The following is an 18275-nucleotide window of genomic DNA, read 5'->3' as shown; positions in this document are numbered from 1 at the left end:
GATCACCCTGTACCACACTGCTGACTTGTTGATGTTTTGTGAGCACTCACGCATTTGGTATCAAGTTTCCTACTGGAGTCATCAAACTTTGGACTTTGTTATTGTAAGAAATATTGTGTTGCAAAAACACTTTGTGTCTTACTGCTTTTGTACTGTATATCAGAAATGATCACCCTGTACCACACTGCTGACTTGTTGATGTTTTGTGAGCACTCACGCATTTCTCTAGGTATCTTAAGTTTCCTACTGGAGTCATCAAAACTTTGGAATTTGTTATTGTAAGAAATATTGTGTTGCAAAAACACTTTGTGTCTTACCCTTAGCGTTACCCTAACCTTAACCCCAGTAACATTTCTTCATCATAAACTACAAGTTACGCAAAATGGCATAGCAAAATCAAGTCGAATATGAAAGAAAAACGCTAGCTTCATTAAGGAATCGAACCCCTTATCCCCGCGTTAATGAGTTGTTCTCTGACCACTAACCCATCAGGTCTTAGTACATGCGATTCAAGAGTTAACCACTTGACAATCTTTAAACTTCGGTTGCCTAGAAATTGTAAAGACAGTGATGTGTGTACATTGTGCGAGTATCCGTCACTCGCGATGTGTGTGCAGTCCAAAATGAAAGAAAAAACCTTGCATCACTAGGGAATCGAACCCCCAATCATCAGTTGGTCGTTGGTAACTGTAAACAAAGAGATCGCATTTTGTTTAACTGCTAACTAACAAACGGGTTTATGCGTTCACTGAACAAAGATTATGGAAATAAAAGACCACTTTTCCATCAGAAAAATCATCAGAACCGTTATTACCGACCCATAGACACTAAAGCCAAAACCTTTCTCACATGCACACCCATCGCGAGTGACGGCTATGCGCACACATGCACACCCATAGCGAGTGACGTAGGACGTAAAGTCCCGCCCAGGTCGAAGTGGCGTCCGCCCAGGTCGAAGTGGCGTCGATTTAGAGAGTCCCGTCGCCATAGACATCTTATAGCATAGACGGAGCATTGGCTGCTGGGACGCGAGAAATACGGCCGCCATCTTGGAGTGGTCAACCGGGAGCAGCAACAGCAGCAGAAACAGGATGCCGGGCTGTTGTTCACCGTATTCCTGCTCAAATCGGCGGACAATCCACAATAGGAATCTTTTAGGATTTTAGGATTACTTTTCACAAGTAAGATTTAACATTACCGTACTATTGGTATAATTGGTATTGAATAATAAAACACGCCAAACCATGTGGCCTTTATCATAGCTACGCGTATGACAAACAACCGCATGAAAATCAGTGGTATTCAGTGAGGTATGATTAATTAAATGCGCTGAAAGTTCATTGCTCCAGCCAAACGGATTACACTGAGTGGAGCGGATGACCACTCCAAGATGGCACCCCGCGTCTCGTCAGCGCCAGTAGGCGGTAACATTCGATGCTCCGTCTATCATATATGATGTCTATGGTTGTCGCCCTCTACCGGAGCTCATCCGGGAGGAGCGGCGTCTACGAGGATCTCATCGGGTTGCTTGATTTCGAACACACGTCGCGCCTGCCCTCTGCCGGAGTAACGCGTCAATTCATTCGGGCGCATCGCATCGCCGTGTCCCGCCGGCAGAGGACGCAAATACGTGGCTTTGGGGTGGGCTCAGAGAGGAAGAGGCTGCGGTTTCGTTTAGCGACGGCTAACTACATAGCAGTGTTGACACGAAGTCCGCTCCGTGTAGTGTCTTACTAGTATTAAAGTTTAACCAGACCGGTTCTTAAGTATAGTCGTCCGCGTCTCCGCGCTACGCCAAGATGAGCTTCTTGTTGTGAGTACTGAACCCCGACCTGCACTCTGACGTTAGCTCAGTAGACCTTATGGTCTGCGGAGACGAGGTTTAGTTTGTGGCCAACAACGACCCACCGTCGGATTAAACCATGTAGTTTAAGAGACGCCGAGTGTGGAGACATTAAACGACGCGTTTGGATCGTCTTCGCCCGCTAGATTGCTTCTAATTGTTGTAAAGGATCTGCGCTCTCAGGCTAACGAGACTCCGGCTAACGGCGGTGGGGAGGAGGGACGCTGGCCCAGTTCACTGAGCTGCGATTCACTGCTCCTCATTGCTGCTCCTCTTCACTGCTCCTCTCCGCTGCCCCTCTTATCTGCTGCTCTCTACTACTCCTTCCTCTTCACTGCTCCTGTGCACTGCTCCTCTGTACTTCTCCTCTCTGCCGCTCCTCTTCACTGCTCCTCTGTGCTGCTCCTCTTCACTGCTCCTCTTTACTGCTCATCCATGTAATTGAGCAGTGCTCGACTGTAGGTGTGTAGGGCTTTAGGTCTGTAGATGTGTAGGTCTACTGGTCTGTAGCTCTGTCTGTAGGTCTTTATGTCTAGGTCTGTGTTTATGTCTGTAGGTCTTTAGGTCTGTCTGTAAGTATTTGGGTCTGTCTGTCTTTATGTCTGTAGGTCGGTCCTTAAGTCTTTGGGTCTGTAGGTCGGTCCTTAGGTCTATAGGTCTGTAGGTGTTTAGGTCCGTTGGCATACATTTTGTATAATTGTTGACAATTGAACCCAAATCATCCATCATTACTGTAGAGCTTAATCTTTATTGTGTAAACAATTAATGAACGTTTATTACCTCAGGTCCAGCTGTCATTTAATTCCACCAGAACCCTGATACTCTTCTAGAGACAAAGCAGTCTGTTAACTCTGATCCTAGTGAATGATCAGAGAGCAGCCGTCCGGCCCCCTCTGCAGTGAATCACCAGTCACGTTCCTCTCTCTTAGTGGCAGTCGCTCGTCCAAAACCTTCAAGCCCAAGAAGAACATCCCAGAGGGCTCGCACCAGTACGAGCTGCTGAAACACGCCGAGGCCACGCTTGGCAGCGGGAACCTGCGGCAGGCCGTCATGCTGCCGGAGGGGGAGGACCTTAACGAGTGGATCGCGGTCAACAGTGAGCATCATCTTTTATTAGTTAACTACAGAAGTACAGTCCATGATGACGCTTGTGTCAGTTTAGTTTTTGTCTGGATAAACGTGTGACAAAATGGTGCCGTATCTGAATGCTGAATGTACCGGTCCCAGTAACGGAGTCTCTTTTTCTCTCCTCAGCGGTGGATTTTTTTAACCAGATCAACATGCTCTATGGAACAATCACAGAGTTCTGCAGTGAAACCAGCTGCTCTGTCATGTCTGCTGGTCCTAGGTACTGAACCTCTCCTCCTTACTGAACCTCTCCTCCTTACTGAACCTCTCCTCCTTACTGAACCTCTCCTCCTTACTGAACATCTCCTCCTTACTGGACATCTCCTCCTTACTGAACATCTCCTCCTCTACTGACTCTTTGTTGATTCTCCTGCTCGGTCCCTCAGCAGACAGCCTCACGTGGTTTACAGCGCACTGAGCCAAGACAGAGGCTGACGGCTCACTCAGAGCCTCTTCGGTTTGGCTGCAGATAGCTCCATGTGGGTGCATATGACCGACTGTAGGTTGTTCCCATGGAGATAGTCAAATGAGGCCGCACTACACAAGGACAGTTAATTCCTGCGATTGCTTATAACGTGATACTGTTCCTCCTGAAACCTGAGGACCAGACTATTTATAGGAGAGGGGTATCATATCCCTTCCAGAGCGGCTTCTGGAGTAGTTAAAGGAAGCCCGAAGATTGAGATTAAGATAGATAACTGGGTGATCCTGATGATGGAGAGACTAGTAGTCCTATCGTTCTGTCTAATGAGAGAGAATGTAGTAGTCCTGTCTGTCCAACGAAGTGACCCTGATGGAGGGACTGTAGTAGTCCTGTCTGTCCAACGAGAGAGAGAGAGAGAGAGAGAGAGAGAGAGAGAGAGAGAGAGAGAGAGAGAGAGAGAGAGAGAGAGAGAGAGAGAGAGAGAGAGAGAGAGAGAGAGAGAGAGAGAGAGAGAGAGAGAGAGAGAGAGAGAGAGAGAACTACTCCTGTCTGTCTGTCTCGTTGGACACAGACAGGACTACTCCTGTCTGTGTCCAACGAGGTGACCCTGATGGAGAGACTAGTAGTCCTGTCTGTCTCTCTCTACAAGAGGGTGACACCACCCTGAAGGAGGTGAAAGGTCACCCCTATTGAGCCAGCCCAGACGGTGGTGGTTTGGGGGCGGAGGGGGGGGTTCACGGGTCCGTCGTTACCGTACACGACCACAGCAAGCAGCCTCCATACAGTGGGGACGGGCGACGCCCATGGTGTAATGTTCACAACAAGTCGAGTCAAGTCTGCTTGTCAGGGCCTTTATCAGCCACGTGGTTTGGTGTGGCTTACAGCCGCTGGGAAAGGGATTACCAAGAGCCCTTCCTGGTTTTTCCTGACCTGACCAATCACAGAAGTCACTAGCATCACATGTAGCTGCTGTGCAATGTTAGTGAATAGCTGAATTCAGCACTAATCAGGACAGAACTTACTATTGTGAGGCAGCATTGAGTGGCAGCATTCACACATGTTAGGCCTGGAGTTAAAGACTGTTCACTGTGGTAAATGGGTGCCGTTTTCTGACATCCAGAATAGTGAATGTTTGGAGAGCGAAACCAGCTGGTTCCTCCTGTGACACTGGAGTTACTCAAGGAACCACTAGCACGTGTTCTTCTGAAACTTTTCTAACAGGACACGAGGGTGTCATGTTAAAGACTCGTTAAGAGCTCGTTCCAATACTGGACACAAATCCCTTTGTGAGAAACCCCGGGCAAATGGTAGACGGATAATTGGACACATCCGGGCTGATTAAGGAAACTCAAGGGTTAAGATGAACTTCTATTAAAGGCCTGTGCCGTGCTGGGGAAGAGACGATCATTATCTAAAGCAAATCGTGGGCCTTCCAAGTTCCATGTGACGTGGTCTCCACCGGCAGTCATCTGCAAATGGTCACATGGTCAGAGAGGGCTTGGGGCTTCTCTGTTCCAGCAGCTCTGTTAGACACCAGACTACACTTCCTCGGCCCTCCGCTCTGCTCTGGTTGTTTCTGTAATCAGGAGGAAGAGCCCAGAGCACACTTCCTGTTGACGTAGACAGCAGGGCGACCTCTGTTGTGTAAACAACTCATTTATTGCCTTTTTATACAATGGCTTCATAAATTTGTTTTCATGGGAAAATAATGTTTCTCCTAGTTAAATATGCAAAAAGAACTCCAGAATAATCACTAGATACGTTTGTCATTATTTTGTGTATCTTTAAAAAGTCTATCTGTGAGGCAGGATATGAGATGGACTGTGCTTCGGGTTACTAAACAACAGATTGAACTTTAAAACAAACATTGTGTTATATCTTTCTGAAATTCACGAGTAACAAAAACATGTTTGAGGAAACCAATTGTCTGCCCTATGTCCCACAAACCGTGTGTGTGTGTGTGTGTGTGTGTGTGTGTGTGTGTGTGTGTGTGTGTGTGTGTGTGTGTGTGTGTGTGTGTGTGTGTGTGTGTGTGTGTGTGTGTGTGTGTGTGTGTGTGTGTGTGTGTGTGTGTGTGTGTGTGTGTGTGTGTCCCCTCAGGTATGAGTACCACTGGGCCGACGGCACCAACATCAAGAAGCCCATCAAGTGCTCGGCCCCGAAGTACATCGACTACCTGATGACCTGGGTCCAGGACCAGCTGGACGACGAGACCCTCTTCCCCTCCAAGATCGGTGCGTCTAAGTGTTCACAATACCTTCTGTGTTTCCCTAACTCCACATGCCAACGGTACTCTCGCCATCCTACTTGAAAGATATTCATGTCACAGACGGAAACACGGAAGCTGACTTTAAGGTATTATTAGTGTTAGGAAACGGACTGTTTTCTCACTTCCTCTTTGTGATTGCGACAGCCAGGGGTTAGAGAGACTGTCTAGGATAACCTAGACCTTCCAACTTGCCAGCACAATTCTTATTTCCAAACAACTTTAAAACATAAAAGAATAAATTCATTTATTCACCACATCAAGTGAAACCAAAATAGCCCAAATCACAAAACATTAAGCACAAAAACGCACATGGGACTATTTGTGTTAACATTCCACCCAATTTTTTTTTACTACCATCCCCCTAACCCCTAACTTACTAGCCCCTAACTACCAGCCCCTAACTACCGGCTCCTAACTACCTGATTGGCAATGACCGATCGATCCTAATCTTCCCAGTGTCCCTCCAGCTCCCCCCTGAGTGGTGTCCCCTCCCCACGGCCCATAACACTGCTCTCTCTGCAGGAGTCCCCTTCCCCAAGAACTTCATGTCCGTTGCCAAGACGATCCTGAAGCGTCTGTTCCGGGTTTACGCCCACATCTACCACCAGCACTTCGACTCTGTGATGCAGCTGCAGGAGGAGGCCCATCTCAACACCTCCTTCAAGCATTTCATCTTCTTCGTCCAGGTCAGCGCTGAATAGGTTCTGGGTATTGTAGTGCTGTCAAGTGAGATTGACAGGCAAGATGGATTCCCCAAACCAGTCCGAGAACCCATGCGGTGATGGGTCCTAAATGAGCCGAAGCCGTGGTTTATCTTGTTTAGTCTGATGCAGACTCAGTGGCAGCGCGCGGTCAGCCAGAGCAGAGTGGCTCACAGATCATTTCACTCACTCATGGTTGTGGCCTCTCTCACTTATAACTTGCCTGCGGCATGTTTTTAATTATGAGTGAGAAACAAGACTTCTGTATAATTGGAGACAAGTTTTTTTAAATAACCGAATCCTATCGCTTAGAAGGAAGCTCTCTGAAGAACAGCAGGTTGAAGCAAAGAATCAGACTTACCAAGTGCCCCTTGCTGTCCCCTGTCAAAACTCGTTTTTATCGTATAAATGCAAATGAATCAGGGCTCTGATTGGCTGCCCTGACAGATATGTGATCCCAAAGTGGAGGGATGGTGCCGTCTCATGAAGAGACACCAGTGGTTTAACCAACAATGGATCTCCCTGCAGCATGAACCTCCATGACATGTCTGTCTGTCCCTCTGTCTGTCTGTCTGTCTCTCCTTCAGGAGTTCAACCTTATCGACCGGCGAGAGCTGGCTCCTCTTCAGGACCTGATCGAGAAGCTGGGATCCAAGGACAGATGAACACACACACACACACACACACACACACACACACACACACACACACACACACACGTTTAATACATAACCGACTAGCTCTTCTGCGTCTCCCGCCTGGCGCTACCTCTGTGACGTCTCCTATGATCTCTGTGCCTTGGGCTTTTTTTTTTCAACCTTCTCGGCCTGTACCGTTGTAGTATTGCCCCGTCTGTTCCTCTTTCATCTCTTGATGTCCCCTCGTCGCGGAACCTTTAAGAGATATTTCCATGTGTGTTGAACCAGCAGAGTATGGGGCTGTTCATTAAGGATAACTTGTGGCTCACTAATTGGTAGGAGGGACACGCTCATCTGTGCTTTGGACCAAGGGAATCGGGAGGTTAAATGAAAAGCAGCATTCTTATTTCAGGAAACGTTGGTGTGTAGAGTTATAGTTTTCAAAACCATTTCACCTACTATGATTTTGTTCTTTTTTTTTTTTACTTGATAGTTAAACTAATTATGATTTATCATTTTTAGATTTAGCCATTTGGGTGACCAAATAATCCAATTGAAGAGTTTTATATATTTGCTTGAGTATTTTCGTCATTAGTGATAGGTAAAAAAATTGTATACAGGAGGTTTAAGAAACAAATCAAACTGCTGTCTGAGAGGGCAGGATACGACTCCCTCCCAGAGTGAGATACAGTGGACCGTTTATAATTGTAAGGAGACATGAAAATGGATATAGCGTCATTAGATTCGTTTTTGGCTATTTGAATTTGGTCATGCAATATTGAGTTTTTTGCACATGTTTTTTTCTGCTTTATTTTATTTTTTACAAAGGGGTTATTGAAATATAACATTATTGTAATTAGACGGTCACTTTCTACGCCTTAGAACCACTTTCTAAAACACGGAATGATGAATTAGATTAAAAGATGTCGCTGTCGCCAAGTTGCAAAAACATGCTAACAAAAAAAAGAAGTAGCCTAGTGTTGTGTGATGTCATGTGAATATTTAGTTTACTGTCATTTCATTCAGTGACTTTCTGGGGTGCTGGTCATTGATGGTATTCTGTCCCTACAAATGCTGGAAATGTATGTAACCTTTTCTTTTTTAACACAATCTCCCCTCAGGAATTGATCTATTGATTGTTCAAAATGGCCGTTACACATGCACACAACACAAACCTGTGGCGTAGATTTATGTCTGTCGTTGGTTCCCAAAGATGTCTGTCAGTCCTGTCCCTCTCAATGATGTCTGAGAACAGCAGGTCTACTTGTGTGCCATCTTGGCACAGACAAATGCAATTCCAATTCCGCAAACACATTGAATGTTTTCTTTCCTTGGTTAAAGTTTGAGGGCGTTATTCTGGGTACGGTTTAAGTCTCAACAATATATTTGACAATCATGGGTCATTTTACTAGTCAGGGAATCTGAATGTTTTCGTTCAATTCTCAAGAGATGAAACCATGTGCCCCAAAATGCATATTATGGACCACATTTTTTAAGATGCATGATCCAATTTGCATTAATTAAGATATTAACAGTATTGGTGATACTTTTTTCCAACTACAAATCCTCTATTGGATTTTTACCCATTTGTTCCCTCATGTGAAAATTGGTTCTGTGACATTTCATTTGAAAATATTTTTTGGCCGTCAGTCTTTGAATTACAAAGAATAAGGTCTTTCAGATTTGAAAAAAAATATTTTATATATCTACGTCGATGGCAATACCACTGGTTGGCAATTTTGACTGAGATGTGCTGAGTTTTGAACCGCATCAAATATTTACTGTAAATATGATCAGTGTTTTACCTGAACAAAACTGTGCCTTACCGTAATGAAAATGTCTGAAATGACAGTATTGATAGTACAACCAATAAACATGGAATGAAATGGCTGTTTGTGTTTTCTGAGTCCACTTACCCTAACCCCCTTCAAGCTGACCCAGTAGGTTAGACGAACGCACCCTCGCTCAACTCCATTCGACCAATCCAGATGCACTATCGGCCTCCACCCGGAAGTTGGAGCGTCTCCGCCTTGGCTGAACTTCAGTGGTAGACTCGCCTGGTAGATCAACATGATTTTTTATCTGGCTCTGAGCTCCGTCACCAACTGAGACCAGTTGATAATTTCAAATTTGGGGACATAATAACCAAACACTTCATTGGACGTCTTTCCTCAGGTATTTGTTCACATGATGTACACTTTGAGATATAACTTCGTATATTTCTACTTTATCCTCACTAGCGTGGAGTTTAGTCTGTTATGTCAACAATGGGGATGGTTCGGTTTCGTTTTCATCGACACTGGTTACCACAGCAGACGGGGTCATAAAACCACAGCAGACAGGGTCTTGACCCCACAGTAGACCGCAGACAGGGTCTGGACCATACAGGTTCTGTACAGCAGACAGGGTCTGGAGCCCACAGCAGACAGCAGACAGGGTCTGGAGCCCACAGCAGACAGCAGACAGGGTCTGGAGCCCACAGCAGACAGCAGACAGGGTCTGGAGCCCACAGCAGAGAGGGTCTGGACCCCACAGCAGTCAGGGTCTGGAGCCCACAGCAGACGGGGTCTGGAGGAGCCCACAACAGACGGGGTCTGGAGGACTCCACAGCAGAGAGGGTCTTGACCCCACGGCGGACGGGGTCTTGATGGAGGAGGCTGCAGGATATTTAAGACTCAGTGTCGGGTTCCTGGAGCTGGATATGCAAAACGAAACTGATTCTCAATAGTCGTGTTACATGTGTTGTATCATGTCAATGCTAAATATTAGAAGTATATGCTAACTTAAAACCACGTGTTGCGAAGTATGCAAAAAAAACAACATGATCTATCATGGATCGGTACTCCGTTGTCGTCAACACGTAGTACTTGTGTTCAGGTAAAGCTGATGATGGGCGACGAAGGAACCCAGATATGCAGCAACTGGTAAGAGAGACCGAAAACAAAACGTCATGGGGTCACTGCCCACAGTACAATGACTCTAAACGTGTTTTCTTCCCTAGCAAGCACGATATTCCTGAAGCCAACTTCACCACACATGAGATCCACTGTCGGAGGAACATAGCGCTGTGTGACGTCTGCCAGGAGCCCGTGCGAAGAACAGAGCTGCAGACACACAAGGAGCAGGAACACACGCAGGTAACGCTCAAACGTGTATCTAACATGTAAGAACAGTGCAAGGTAGCGATTCAGCAATTCAATGTGTGCTTTTTTTCCTGCTTTGAGCGGGGAAGAATTGCTCGTTTTTTCATTCAGGTTTCATTTTGATTGTTTCATTGTTTTCACTTTCATTTCAGATAAAATGCAAGTGTGGTTTGAAGATGGATAAGGGCCGTGTGGAAATCCACCAGGTAAGAGAGGGCTGACCTTTTCAGAGATCAATCTTCAAAGCATTCTGTCTGTCCCACCTCACTCCCCTGTCTGTCTGGCCTGGCTCCTGTTCTGACCCCATGGATTTGTGTCCCCTCAGAGCTCAGAGTGCGCCCTGCGTCTGGTCCCCTGTCAGTACTGCGGCCTGGAGCTGGCCTCCAGGAAGGCCCAGGAGCACGAGGAGTACTGCGGCACGCGAACCGAGCCCTGCCCGCTCTGCAGGAGCAACGTGATGCTGCGGGAGCAGGCGGCCCACCCGGCCATCTGCGGCAGCCTCACGCCCCCCCCGGAGAGGAACAACAACCGGACCAGCTTCAGCACGGCGGAGCCTCAGTCCCCCGCGGCTTGGTTCGACGTGCCCGCCATCCGGAATCTTCTGGAGGCCGAAAGCAGGATTCCCAAGACCTGCAACATCAGTGCAGGGGGGGGAAGGGGCTTCCACTGGTCGCCAGACCCCAGGGGGTACAACACGGGCCGGGGCCCTGGGGGACCAGGGAACAGGACCACCTCCGTCCCGGGGAACGCATCATTCAGCCAACGTGAGTTCAGGACTGAGTGGAGTCCTTTAGCCAATCAGTACAGAGATGACTCCTTTAGCCAATCAGGACAGAGAGGAGTCCTTTAGCCTTTAGTTACTAGACTGATACGTTATTTAGTTCATCTTTTGAGGAATATGTTTGTTCATTAACACCAGTTCAATAAGCTGTTTGACTGTCTGGCGAGCAGCACTGCGGTCATCACTTTATTGATTCAAACAACTAGGTTGCCATTGCTTTTCAAATGCTCTCCAAATCAGAATACCTGCATTGCTTAAGCTCAAAGGAACAAATGTTTGGCATTCTTTTTTCTTTGTTGGTCTAAACCAAATATCTGTCAATTGCCGAAATGCTTATCAATTAAGGCTGCTTGTTATTACCTATTGTTACTACTTTCGGCACTACTTGTTATTCTCCATTCATACTCAATTCCTCCACTTCGATCCAGTGCTGGAACATGCAGAAGAACAGACAGTTTTCAGCACCTCCAGCACCACCAGCCCCGGCAGTGCCTGGCCTCAGGGCTCTTCCTCTGCGGAGGAGGAGGAGACCAACCTGGACTTCCTGCTGGCGCTGAGTCTGCAGAGCGACCCGGGCCCGGACGAGCTCGCGGCCGAGGGCAGCTCCTTGTGGACGGACGTCTGGGACGAACGACTGGGGAGGAATCCTCCCGACGCCTCCAACTCCTTCAACTCTCCTCCCAGCAACAACAACGTCCAGCACCCAGAGGCAGCTGCAGCCCAGGGTAACCAATACAAAGGTGAGGGCTCTCTGGTGGGTCACTGGTCGCACTACAACACTGATACCACCGCCTTGTTGACTGGATCTACTGGATCATGATCCATGATCAATAATGGGATGTGCATTTGTTTTCAATAACCGGACACCTGCCTTCTAACAGTTTCAAATAAATGTGCTACCATTACCAACATGAACTACGACGTTGCAATAGAACTAATGGACCAGGTGTCTTCTGGATAACACCGAAACAATATGCTCAAAGAATGAGGGACACATATCTGACCTTCAGCTGATTCAGTCAATAGAAAAACTGTGGCATTCGAGATGAACACTAATGTATGAGTGGAATAAACCACTCGTGTAGTTTTCCTGTAGTGGTTTGGTCCGTGCGCAGCACTAGGTGATATAGCATTAGCTCTAGGTGATATAGCATTAGCACTAGGGGATGTAGCATTAGCACTAGGTGATGTAGCTATAGCACTAGGGGATGTAGCATTAGCATTAAGTGATGTAGCTCTAGGTGATGTAGCATTAGCACTAGGTGACGAAGCATTAGCACTCGGGGATGTAGTAGCATTAGCATTAAGTGATGTAGCTTTAGCACTAGGTGATGTAGCTCTAGGCGACGGACTTGGGGTGATCGGGCCTTCTCAGTTGCTGCCCCCACCCTTTGGAATTCACTCCCCTCCCACATCAAAGTCTCTCCAACCCTCTCATCTTTCAAATCTGCACTCAAAACATACCTTTTTACACTAGCCTTCCCCACCTAACTCCCACCTTATTCTTCATGTTTAACCTCTGTTTTTGTTTTATTCCTAATCTGTTTTACATAGTTTTGATAGGGCAATATGTAAAGCGTCTTAGAGTACCATATTAAGCGCTATATAAATTTCATTTATTATTATTATTATTATTATTATTATTATTATTAGGTGCTTTAGCATTAGCACTAGGAGATGCAGCATCACCTACGTCACTGTCTCTACACCGTCTGCATTGTCGAACATTGTTCTGTCTTCCAGATGCCATGCTGCCTTGTGAGTTCTGTGAGGCCTTGTTCCCCGAAGAAGACCTCATTTTGCATCAGGTACATCAACCTTTCAATAATGCGCCCACTGTTTTACCACACACAGAAAGGGCCGCTTCTAGCAAGAGTGAAGCACTGAGTTGTGGATGGAGATGTGCTGGAGTGTAGTTAACAGCTGAGGAAGAGTTGAAAGTTCAAATGTCACTTCTTTGGTGTGAGTTTTCTAGGAAAGGTCGTGGAGGGGTCACAGGGCTAAAGGCTGGGCAGGGCATTCCCAATTCTCTGATTTTTTTCTTGTCTATTTATAATTGCCTGGAGGTTAAATCTGTGAACGTTTACAATGTTCTTCAAAGTACTTCCGCTCAATTTTAATTTCCCTTCAGTACTACGTCTGGGTTTGAGGTATATTTGCAGGGTTTTTCCATCCAAATTTTGTGTGTCCAATCATGAACAGAGGGACCGGCTGAGAACAATGACGTTAAAGTCAGCTCCCGTTGACAGACATCTTCACGCACAGTGTTTGGTTTGTTTACAGCCTGTGCGCAACGTGATTCCCGGCCGGTCCCGGCGCATGACATACGTCACCAAACGTTAGCGATTAGTTATGGCCTATCCAGAGTGGCACTGGGCAGATCCAATAGTTTTAAACTTCAACAGACACCCGCCTTCGAGTGAGTTAACGTTAGTCAATTGAGTAGGTCCTGACTCTGTACAAATGAAATGAAGTACGAGAGTCTGGTAGCACCAGGCTAACAAAGTTCCTGGAAGCTCTCACTTTCCTTGGAGGATAGAGGAGGATCTGGGGCCCCCGAGAGGCTGATCAGGCCCCCTGAATCCCTCCTAATGCGATGCCTTCACTACCCTGATGTTCTCCTCTCCCTCTCTGCAGACCGGCTGTAGCCCCGCGTCGGTCTTCGCCTCCTTCAGCAAGCGGCCCCTGTCTCCCTCTGACGCAGAGCCCATGAGCAGGAGCACCAGCGGAACCTTCCACAGCCACGCAGAGCCCGCCGCCAACCGCCCCGGTCCCTCCAGCTTCCTGCCCATGGACGCCCCCGCCCGCTGCAGTCCCCCGGCCCGGCCACTAGAGGGCGAACTGATGATTCCCTGTGAGTTCTGCGGCGTGGCGCTGGAGGAGTCTGTGGTGTTCCATCATCAGGTAGGCGGTTCAAAAATTATCCCCTTTGTAACAGATCGGTCACCACATGCTAAATTCTGTGCTCAACATGTGGTTGTGTGTTGTAGGAGAAGATAAATGTCTATTTTATATCCATTTCTTTCATGATCTGAAGTGCCGTAGAATTTAAAGCTATTTTATGCATTTACTGGACCAGAGGTGTTATATCATTTAAATAATAAGCATTTAAATATTAGATATTTCATTGATTGGATACATTTATTTAAATCAATAAAAAAAAACAAATCTTCCTAATGAGCCTAGCAGCTGTATGCAGTTGAAGACAGAGCAGTACTCTGATGTTGTGAACGAGTCCTTAAAGGGCAGAGTTATTTTGGTCCTTCTGTTGGGTTTTCCCGGCAACAGGATATGTGTGACCTCCGACCCTGCTCCTCCAAGCCAGTGAACAACATAAAGAAGGCCTCTTTCATCACGCCGTTCGCTGCTGTAGAGAACCCTCGCAGACGAGCCTCTCCAGAGCCTCACAGGAGGGTCCATCACCAAGGTAAAGCTCCACGGAGACCTCGTCAGATCGCCAGGACACTTCTTCTCCCAGCCTGCCCATATATGAACGTCCTGTCCTGATCTAACTTCTGTGTGGGGACGTTGGATCGGTGTTTGGACAGGATGATCTCCGTCCCGGTCTGTCTGGTCACATTCTTTTCTAAAGTGGGTTTTTATGAGCACACTGGTGTCGGTCTGATGGAGTCCTTTCTTTGGTTTCCAGTCACCGTTACCTGGCCAACGAGCTGAAGATCCCTGTGTTGTCTCATGCTCTCACATTGTGATTGGTTGGTCTTTGCTTCCTGACTCCATGCTGCTCCTTCTCTCTTAAAACATTTGGTGTCTACCTTTTTAAAGGGTGATGTTATAGCCAACAAACAGATTAGAGTAGTAATGCATCACTATGGGATGGGAATTATGATAGAAATAAATCTTATTTTTGGGAACTTTTAAAAACAGCGTGCCTCACACAGGGACGTGATATCAACAGCTTTCATGTAATGTCAACATTTTGCACTTCACACAAAAGCAACGTAGACGTATAAAGTAAATTATGAATTCACTGAACTAAGAGCTGAAAGTATAACAACAGTGGGGGGAATTTTATTTGAATGAGCAACCAGTAGACAACATTTTAATACTAGAGGTTTTACTGGAGGCGTCCGGGAAGAGAACCTTTCTCTCGGACGCCGCAGTCATCCGCTGCCCAGACGGAACTCGCCATTCTCCCTGGCTGTGCCTTTTCCAAGACAATTATAAAAGATATATATGTAAAAAAACAAACTGTTTGAGATTCAATTGCCCTTTAAGGAAGATTGTGCTTTATTTGCGGTGGAAATGCTAACGGAAATCAACAAACCCGTGACCTCAGAGTTCAACTAGCAGTTGGCAAAAAAAACAACTCATTTTAAATCGTGTGTTAACCGTTTGCTTCCCCAAAGGGAAATCACACTGAAGCCTCAACACCATATATGGGCTGTTGGGTTTGGTCCCTGTGTCAGACCGGACAAATTCAGGACGCAACATACGTTGGTCGCCCACAACAACACATCCTGTCCGCCCCGTGTCAGAGTGACCAAGTGAATAATATTACTGATGACCTGGTTACTGGTTACGCGTTGAATAATGACGTGGTGACTGGTGACTGATGGCGTAGTGCCAGGTGACTGGTGACTGGTGACGTGGTGACTGATGCAAGGTGACTGATGACATGCCGACTGAGGTCCTGCTGTGTGCTGTGTTCAGCCGAGCCACTCGGGGAGCTGTTCGGAGCGGATGAAGAGGAGGAGGACGAGCAGCGGTGGGGATACCCAGGGAGGGGCCCTCAGAGTGGGGGTCTGCCGCCCCCCCCCCAGAGGGCCGGCGTTGGTGGTAATCCTGGTCCAAACCGGTCCCAGCGCAGCAGAGACCTGGGTCCTCTCTCCTCCCTCCTCGACACCCCCCAGTACCCCAACTCAGCTTCACCTGGGTAAGAGACGTCCCAGAGACCCCCTTCTGCTGAACCCCAACTTTATCACCTTGAATAGGGGCTGTGTTCATTGTACCGCTTTGACTTGTGTGTGTGTGTGTGTCTGTGTCTGTGCGTCTGTGTCTGTGTGTCAGACCAACTACATTAGAGGGGCGAAGGAGAGGGAGGAGCCCAGGGAGAAAGGTAAGCTCCACGCGTCCGATGAATCAAACCTAACCTAAAATAATACTCATTCAATATTTGTGTTCTGCATAGAATAGTTACAACTTAAACGAGCACTTTTATTAATCCTCAAGGAAATTGTTTGTAACAATTGCCCTGCTCAAGGTTCAAAATAAGAATATCGAACAGAAATAAAGTGGAAGCTAACTAAGAAAGTGTCTGAGGAGCAGGATGTTGGAAGTTAAAACCAAACTTTTCCAATGGTATTAAAAACAAAATACTGGCCTTGAACACAAGCTTCAAGTTCAGGACACGTTGGAACAGATTCACCCCTCAGGGATGACATGATCACAGATGAAGAGTGAAAAGTGGAGCGAGCGTACCTCCGTACACCACTGCTCCGTCCTGACGTAGTTCCAGGATCTCAGGGCAGGAGGATATGAGCTGATCCCTCAGGGACTGATAGATGAAAGTGCAGACTGAGCCGCAGCCTGTTCCCAGTAAAATCAGGACTGGGAGTCTCTGCAGTCGATTAATGTTTATGAGTCAAATTCTCAGATGAAGTCGCAATATGTAACATTGCATCTAAAATAACGCGGCCATATCTGTAATCGTACTGATCTATAATGTTTTCAATAATGGTATCAATACAATTGATACCCCCCCCTTGATTAAAGTGTGTTGTTTGTATTTGTAAAGTCTTCGATAGTCTGTTCATAAAATATGTAAAAATGAACCGGATAACAACAAGTGTCTTTCTTTTACTAGCTGCCGAAGAAGCCAAATGAAGAGTAAGATGAAGAGGAGGATGACCCAGCCGGAGGGGTCAGGACGAAGAGGAGGAGGGGGCATGATGAAGAGGAAGGGGGCAGTAATATCTGTGTTGTTTTATCCTTCTCTGATCATCTTGGTTTCCTCTGTGATCAAGGAGATGTCCATACTTGATAAGTGCCTGTCTGTGTGCTGGTGTATCGTGGATTATTTCCTGAAGCCATTCAGCCTCTAATTTGAAATGGAATGTAGTCACCTCTTGTCCTGATTAAGTTTTTAAACGTTTGTCTAACCAGTCTAATCATAATTGTATTTTTTTAAATAAGGGATTTTTTTCTTTTTTTATTATAGGTTATTCTTATATAATGGCAAAACAACTACTATTACTTATCGTGATCATCTGTAAGGGTGATACTTCATTTGACTGTATGGGTTTATGTGTAAGGCAAAATGTTTTTTTGCTAAAACAATTGTGCGTGTAAACATTATCATTCTGCTAACTGACCAAGAACATTCCACTTCAAGCAGTCTCTGCTCTTTTCAGTTTGATTTAAAACTGTTTTTGTTTAAAAGTGTTTTTCAAAACTGTTAAGTATTATTGGTTAAAATCTATGTAACGTATGTTTCCTTTCATCTGAAATACAGAAAATAACTTTGGTTTATTGACTTTATGGATGGATTTTAGCAATACTTCAGACTATCAAACTGGGATATTACGGGGCTTAAACATTAAATGAGTAAATGGAAATTATGAGTTTTTGTTCAACTCAGTATTTTCACAAATTCTTTAAATCCACATAATTTTACGCAATTGGAGGTCAGTTGGCTGTTGATTCATTTTCAGAGGCATAAGCCTGGTAAAAACCATCAAATAATTAAACTGCGATATCTAAAAAAAAATCCAACATGAGCCTGACAAGAGGATGAACTGATGTCTCCGAACCGTGCATCGGGGTGTCATACTATGCGTCACCACAGGGGAGCGCACTAGAAGCGCATGCTTCCCAGTCGGAACCACAAGGGGCGGGTTCAGAGAAACTTTGTGTGGGAATTCTGTATTCAAAACCTTGCGAGCAGTCCGTATCAGCGTGTCTGCTCTACCGACTTCCAGACAGGACACAGGGGGATCGATTATGTGCTTCCCATTCGCCAGAAAAGTTATATTTAGCTTTATATCAGAATAATAGACTGGCTTCAAGTCCCATCGATTAGACAGACGGAGAGGCTCCACACATTCCTGCAGGTTGCAGACTGCCAGCGGCCGGAGGAGAAAGCCCACCTCAGCACGAGTCTCTCACCTGTGACCAGAGAGAACCAGATGTCTCTTCAGAGCTATTCCACTCTGGATGAGTCGTCCCTGCGCTTTCTGGTGAGTAGGCTACATGATGAGGATGCTGGGCTCTGATGTTCTAGAGATTGGACACCTTTTAAATAATACCGTCGCTGCCGGTGAACCTCTGCGGAAGAAAAAATGAAAGCACACGAGGCGAGTATTAATTCAGACGGTTGGTCTACGTTACT

General features: G+C 46.3%; 3 protein-coding genes across 12 annotated transcripts in view; all 3 read left to right on the top strand.

Annotated features, from left to right (window-relative positions):
- Positions 1-1603: 1603 nt before the first annotated feature.
- Positions 1604-8893, top strand: mob1a (MOB kinase activator 1A). The gene is made up of 6 exons (XM_060054829.1): positions 1604-1813; positions 2773-2939; positions 3098-3191; positions 5496-5629; positions 6187-6350; positions 6953-8893. Exons 1-6 carry the CDS (start codon positions 1800-1802, stop codon positions 7028-7030), a joined length of 651 nt encoding a protein of 216 aa, XP_059910812.1. The 5' UTR covers positions 1604-1799; the 3' UTR covers positions 7031-8893.
- A 118-nt stretch (positions 8894-9011) lies between these two features.
- Positions 9012-17411, top strand: trafd1 (TRAF-type zinc finger domain containing 1). Its single transcript, XM_060054828.1, has 12 exons — positions 9012-9178; positions 9881-9927; positions 10005-10140; positions 10299-10352; positions 10472-10910; positions 11356-11667; positions 12671-12735; positions 13565-13831; positions 14216-14354; positions 15599-15821; positions 15956-16004; positions 16752-17411. The coding sequence occupies exons 2-12, from the start codon at positions 9890-9892 to the stop codon at positions 16776-16778; spliced, it is 1749 nt and encodes a 582-aa protein (XP_059910811.1). The 5' UTR covers positions 9012-9178; positions 9881-9889; the 3' UTR covers positions 16779-17411.
- Positions 17412-17561: 150 nt separating this feature from the next.
- Positions 17562-18275, top strand: part of smtnb (smoothelin b) — a 51680-nt gene continuing 50966 nt past the window's right edge. For all 10 annotated transcript variants that reach the window (XM_060054821.1, XM_060054823.1, XM_060054822.1 and 7 more), the window contains exon 1: positions 17562-18123. In XM_060054821.1, the coding sequence (XP_059910804.1) occupies positions 18073-18123 (51 nt within the window). In that variant the 5' untranslated portion in view covers positions 17562-18072. The remainder of the gene's footprint in view (positions 18124-18275) is intronic.

Source organism: Gadus macrocephalus, chromosome 6 (genome assembly GCF_031168955.1).
Source record: "Gadus macrocephalus chromosome 6, ASM3116895v1".
Classification (NCBI taxonomy): Eukaryota; Metazoa; Chordata; class Actinopteri; order Gadiformes; family Gadidae; genus Gadus; species Gadus macrocephalus.
The sequence above is the reverse complement of the archived record's forward strand: the minus strand, read 5'-3'. Positions and strand labels throughout refer to the sequence as shown.

Excerpts from the sequence above, each read along its gene's own strand:
- mob1a (XM_060054829.1), top strand. Across the intron at positions 2,940-3,097 it reads CGAGTGGATCGCGGTCAACA|CGGTGGATTTTTTTAACCAG; the intron begins GTGAGCATCATC and ends TTCTCTCCTCAG. Across the intron at positions 3,192-5,495 it reads GTCATGTCTGCTGGTCCTAG|GTATGAGTACCACTGGGCCG; the intron begins GTACTGAACCTC and ends GTGTCCCCTCAG.
- trafd1 (XM_060054828.1), top strand. The coding sequence starts at position 9,890 with ATGATGGGCGACGAAGGAACCCAGATATGCAGCAACTG. Across the intron at positions 11,668-12,670 it reads CCAGGGTAACCAATACAAAG|ATGCCATGCTGCCTTGTGAG; the intron begins GTGAGGGCTCTC and ends TCTGTCTTCCAG. Across the intron at positions 16,005-16,751 it reads GGAGGAGCCCAGGGAGAAAG|CTGCCGAAGAAGCCAAATGA; the intron begins GTAAGCTCCACG and ends TTCTTTTACTAG.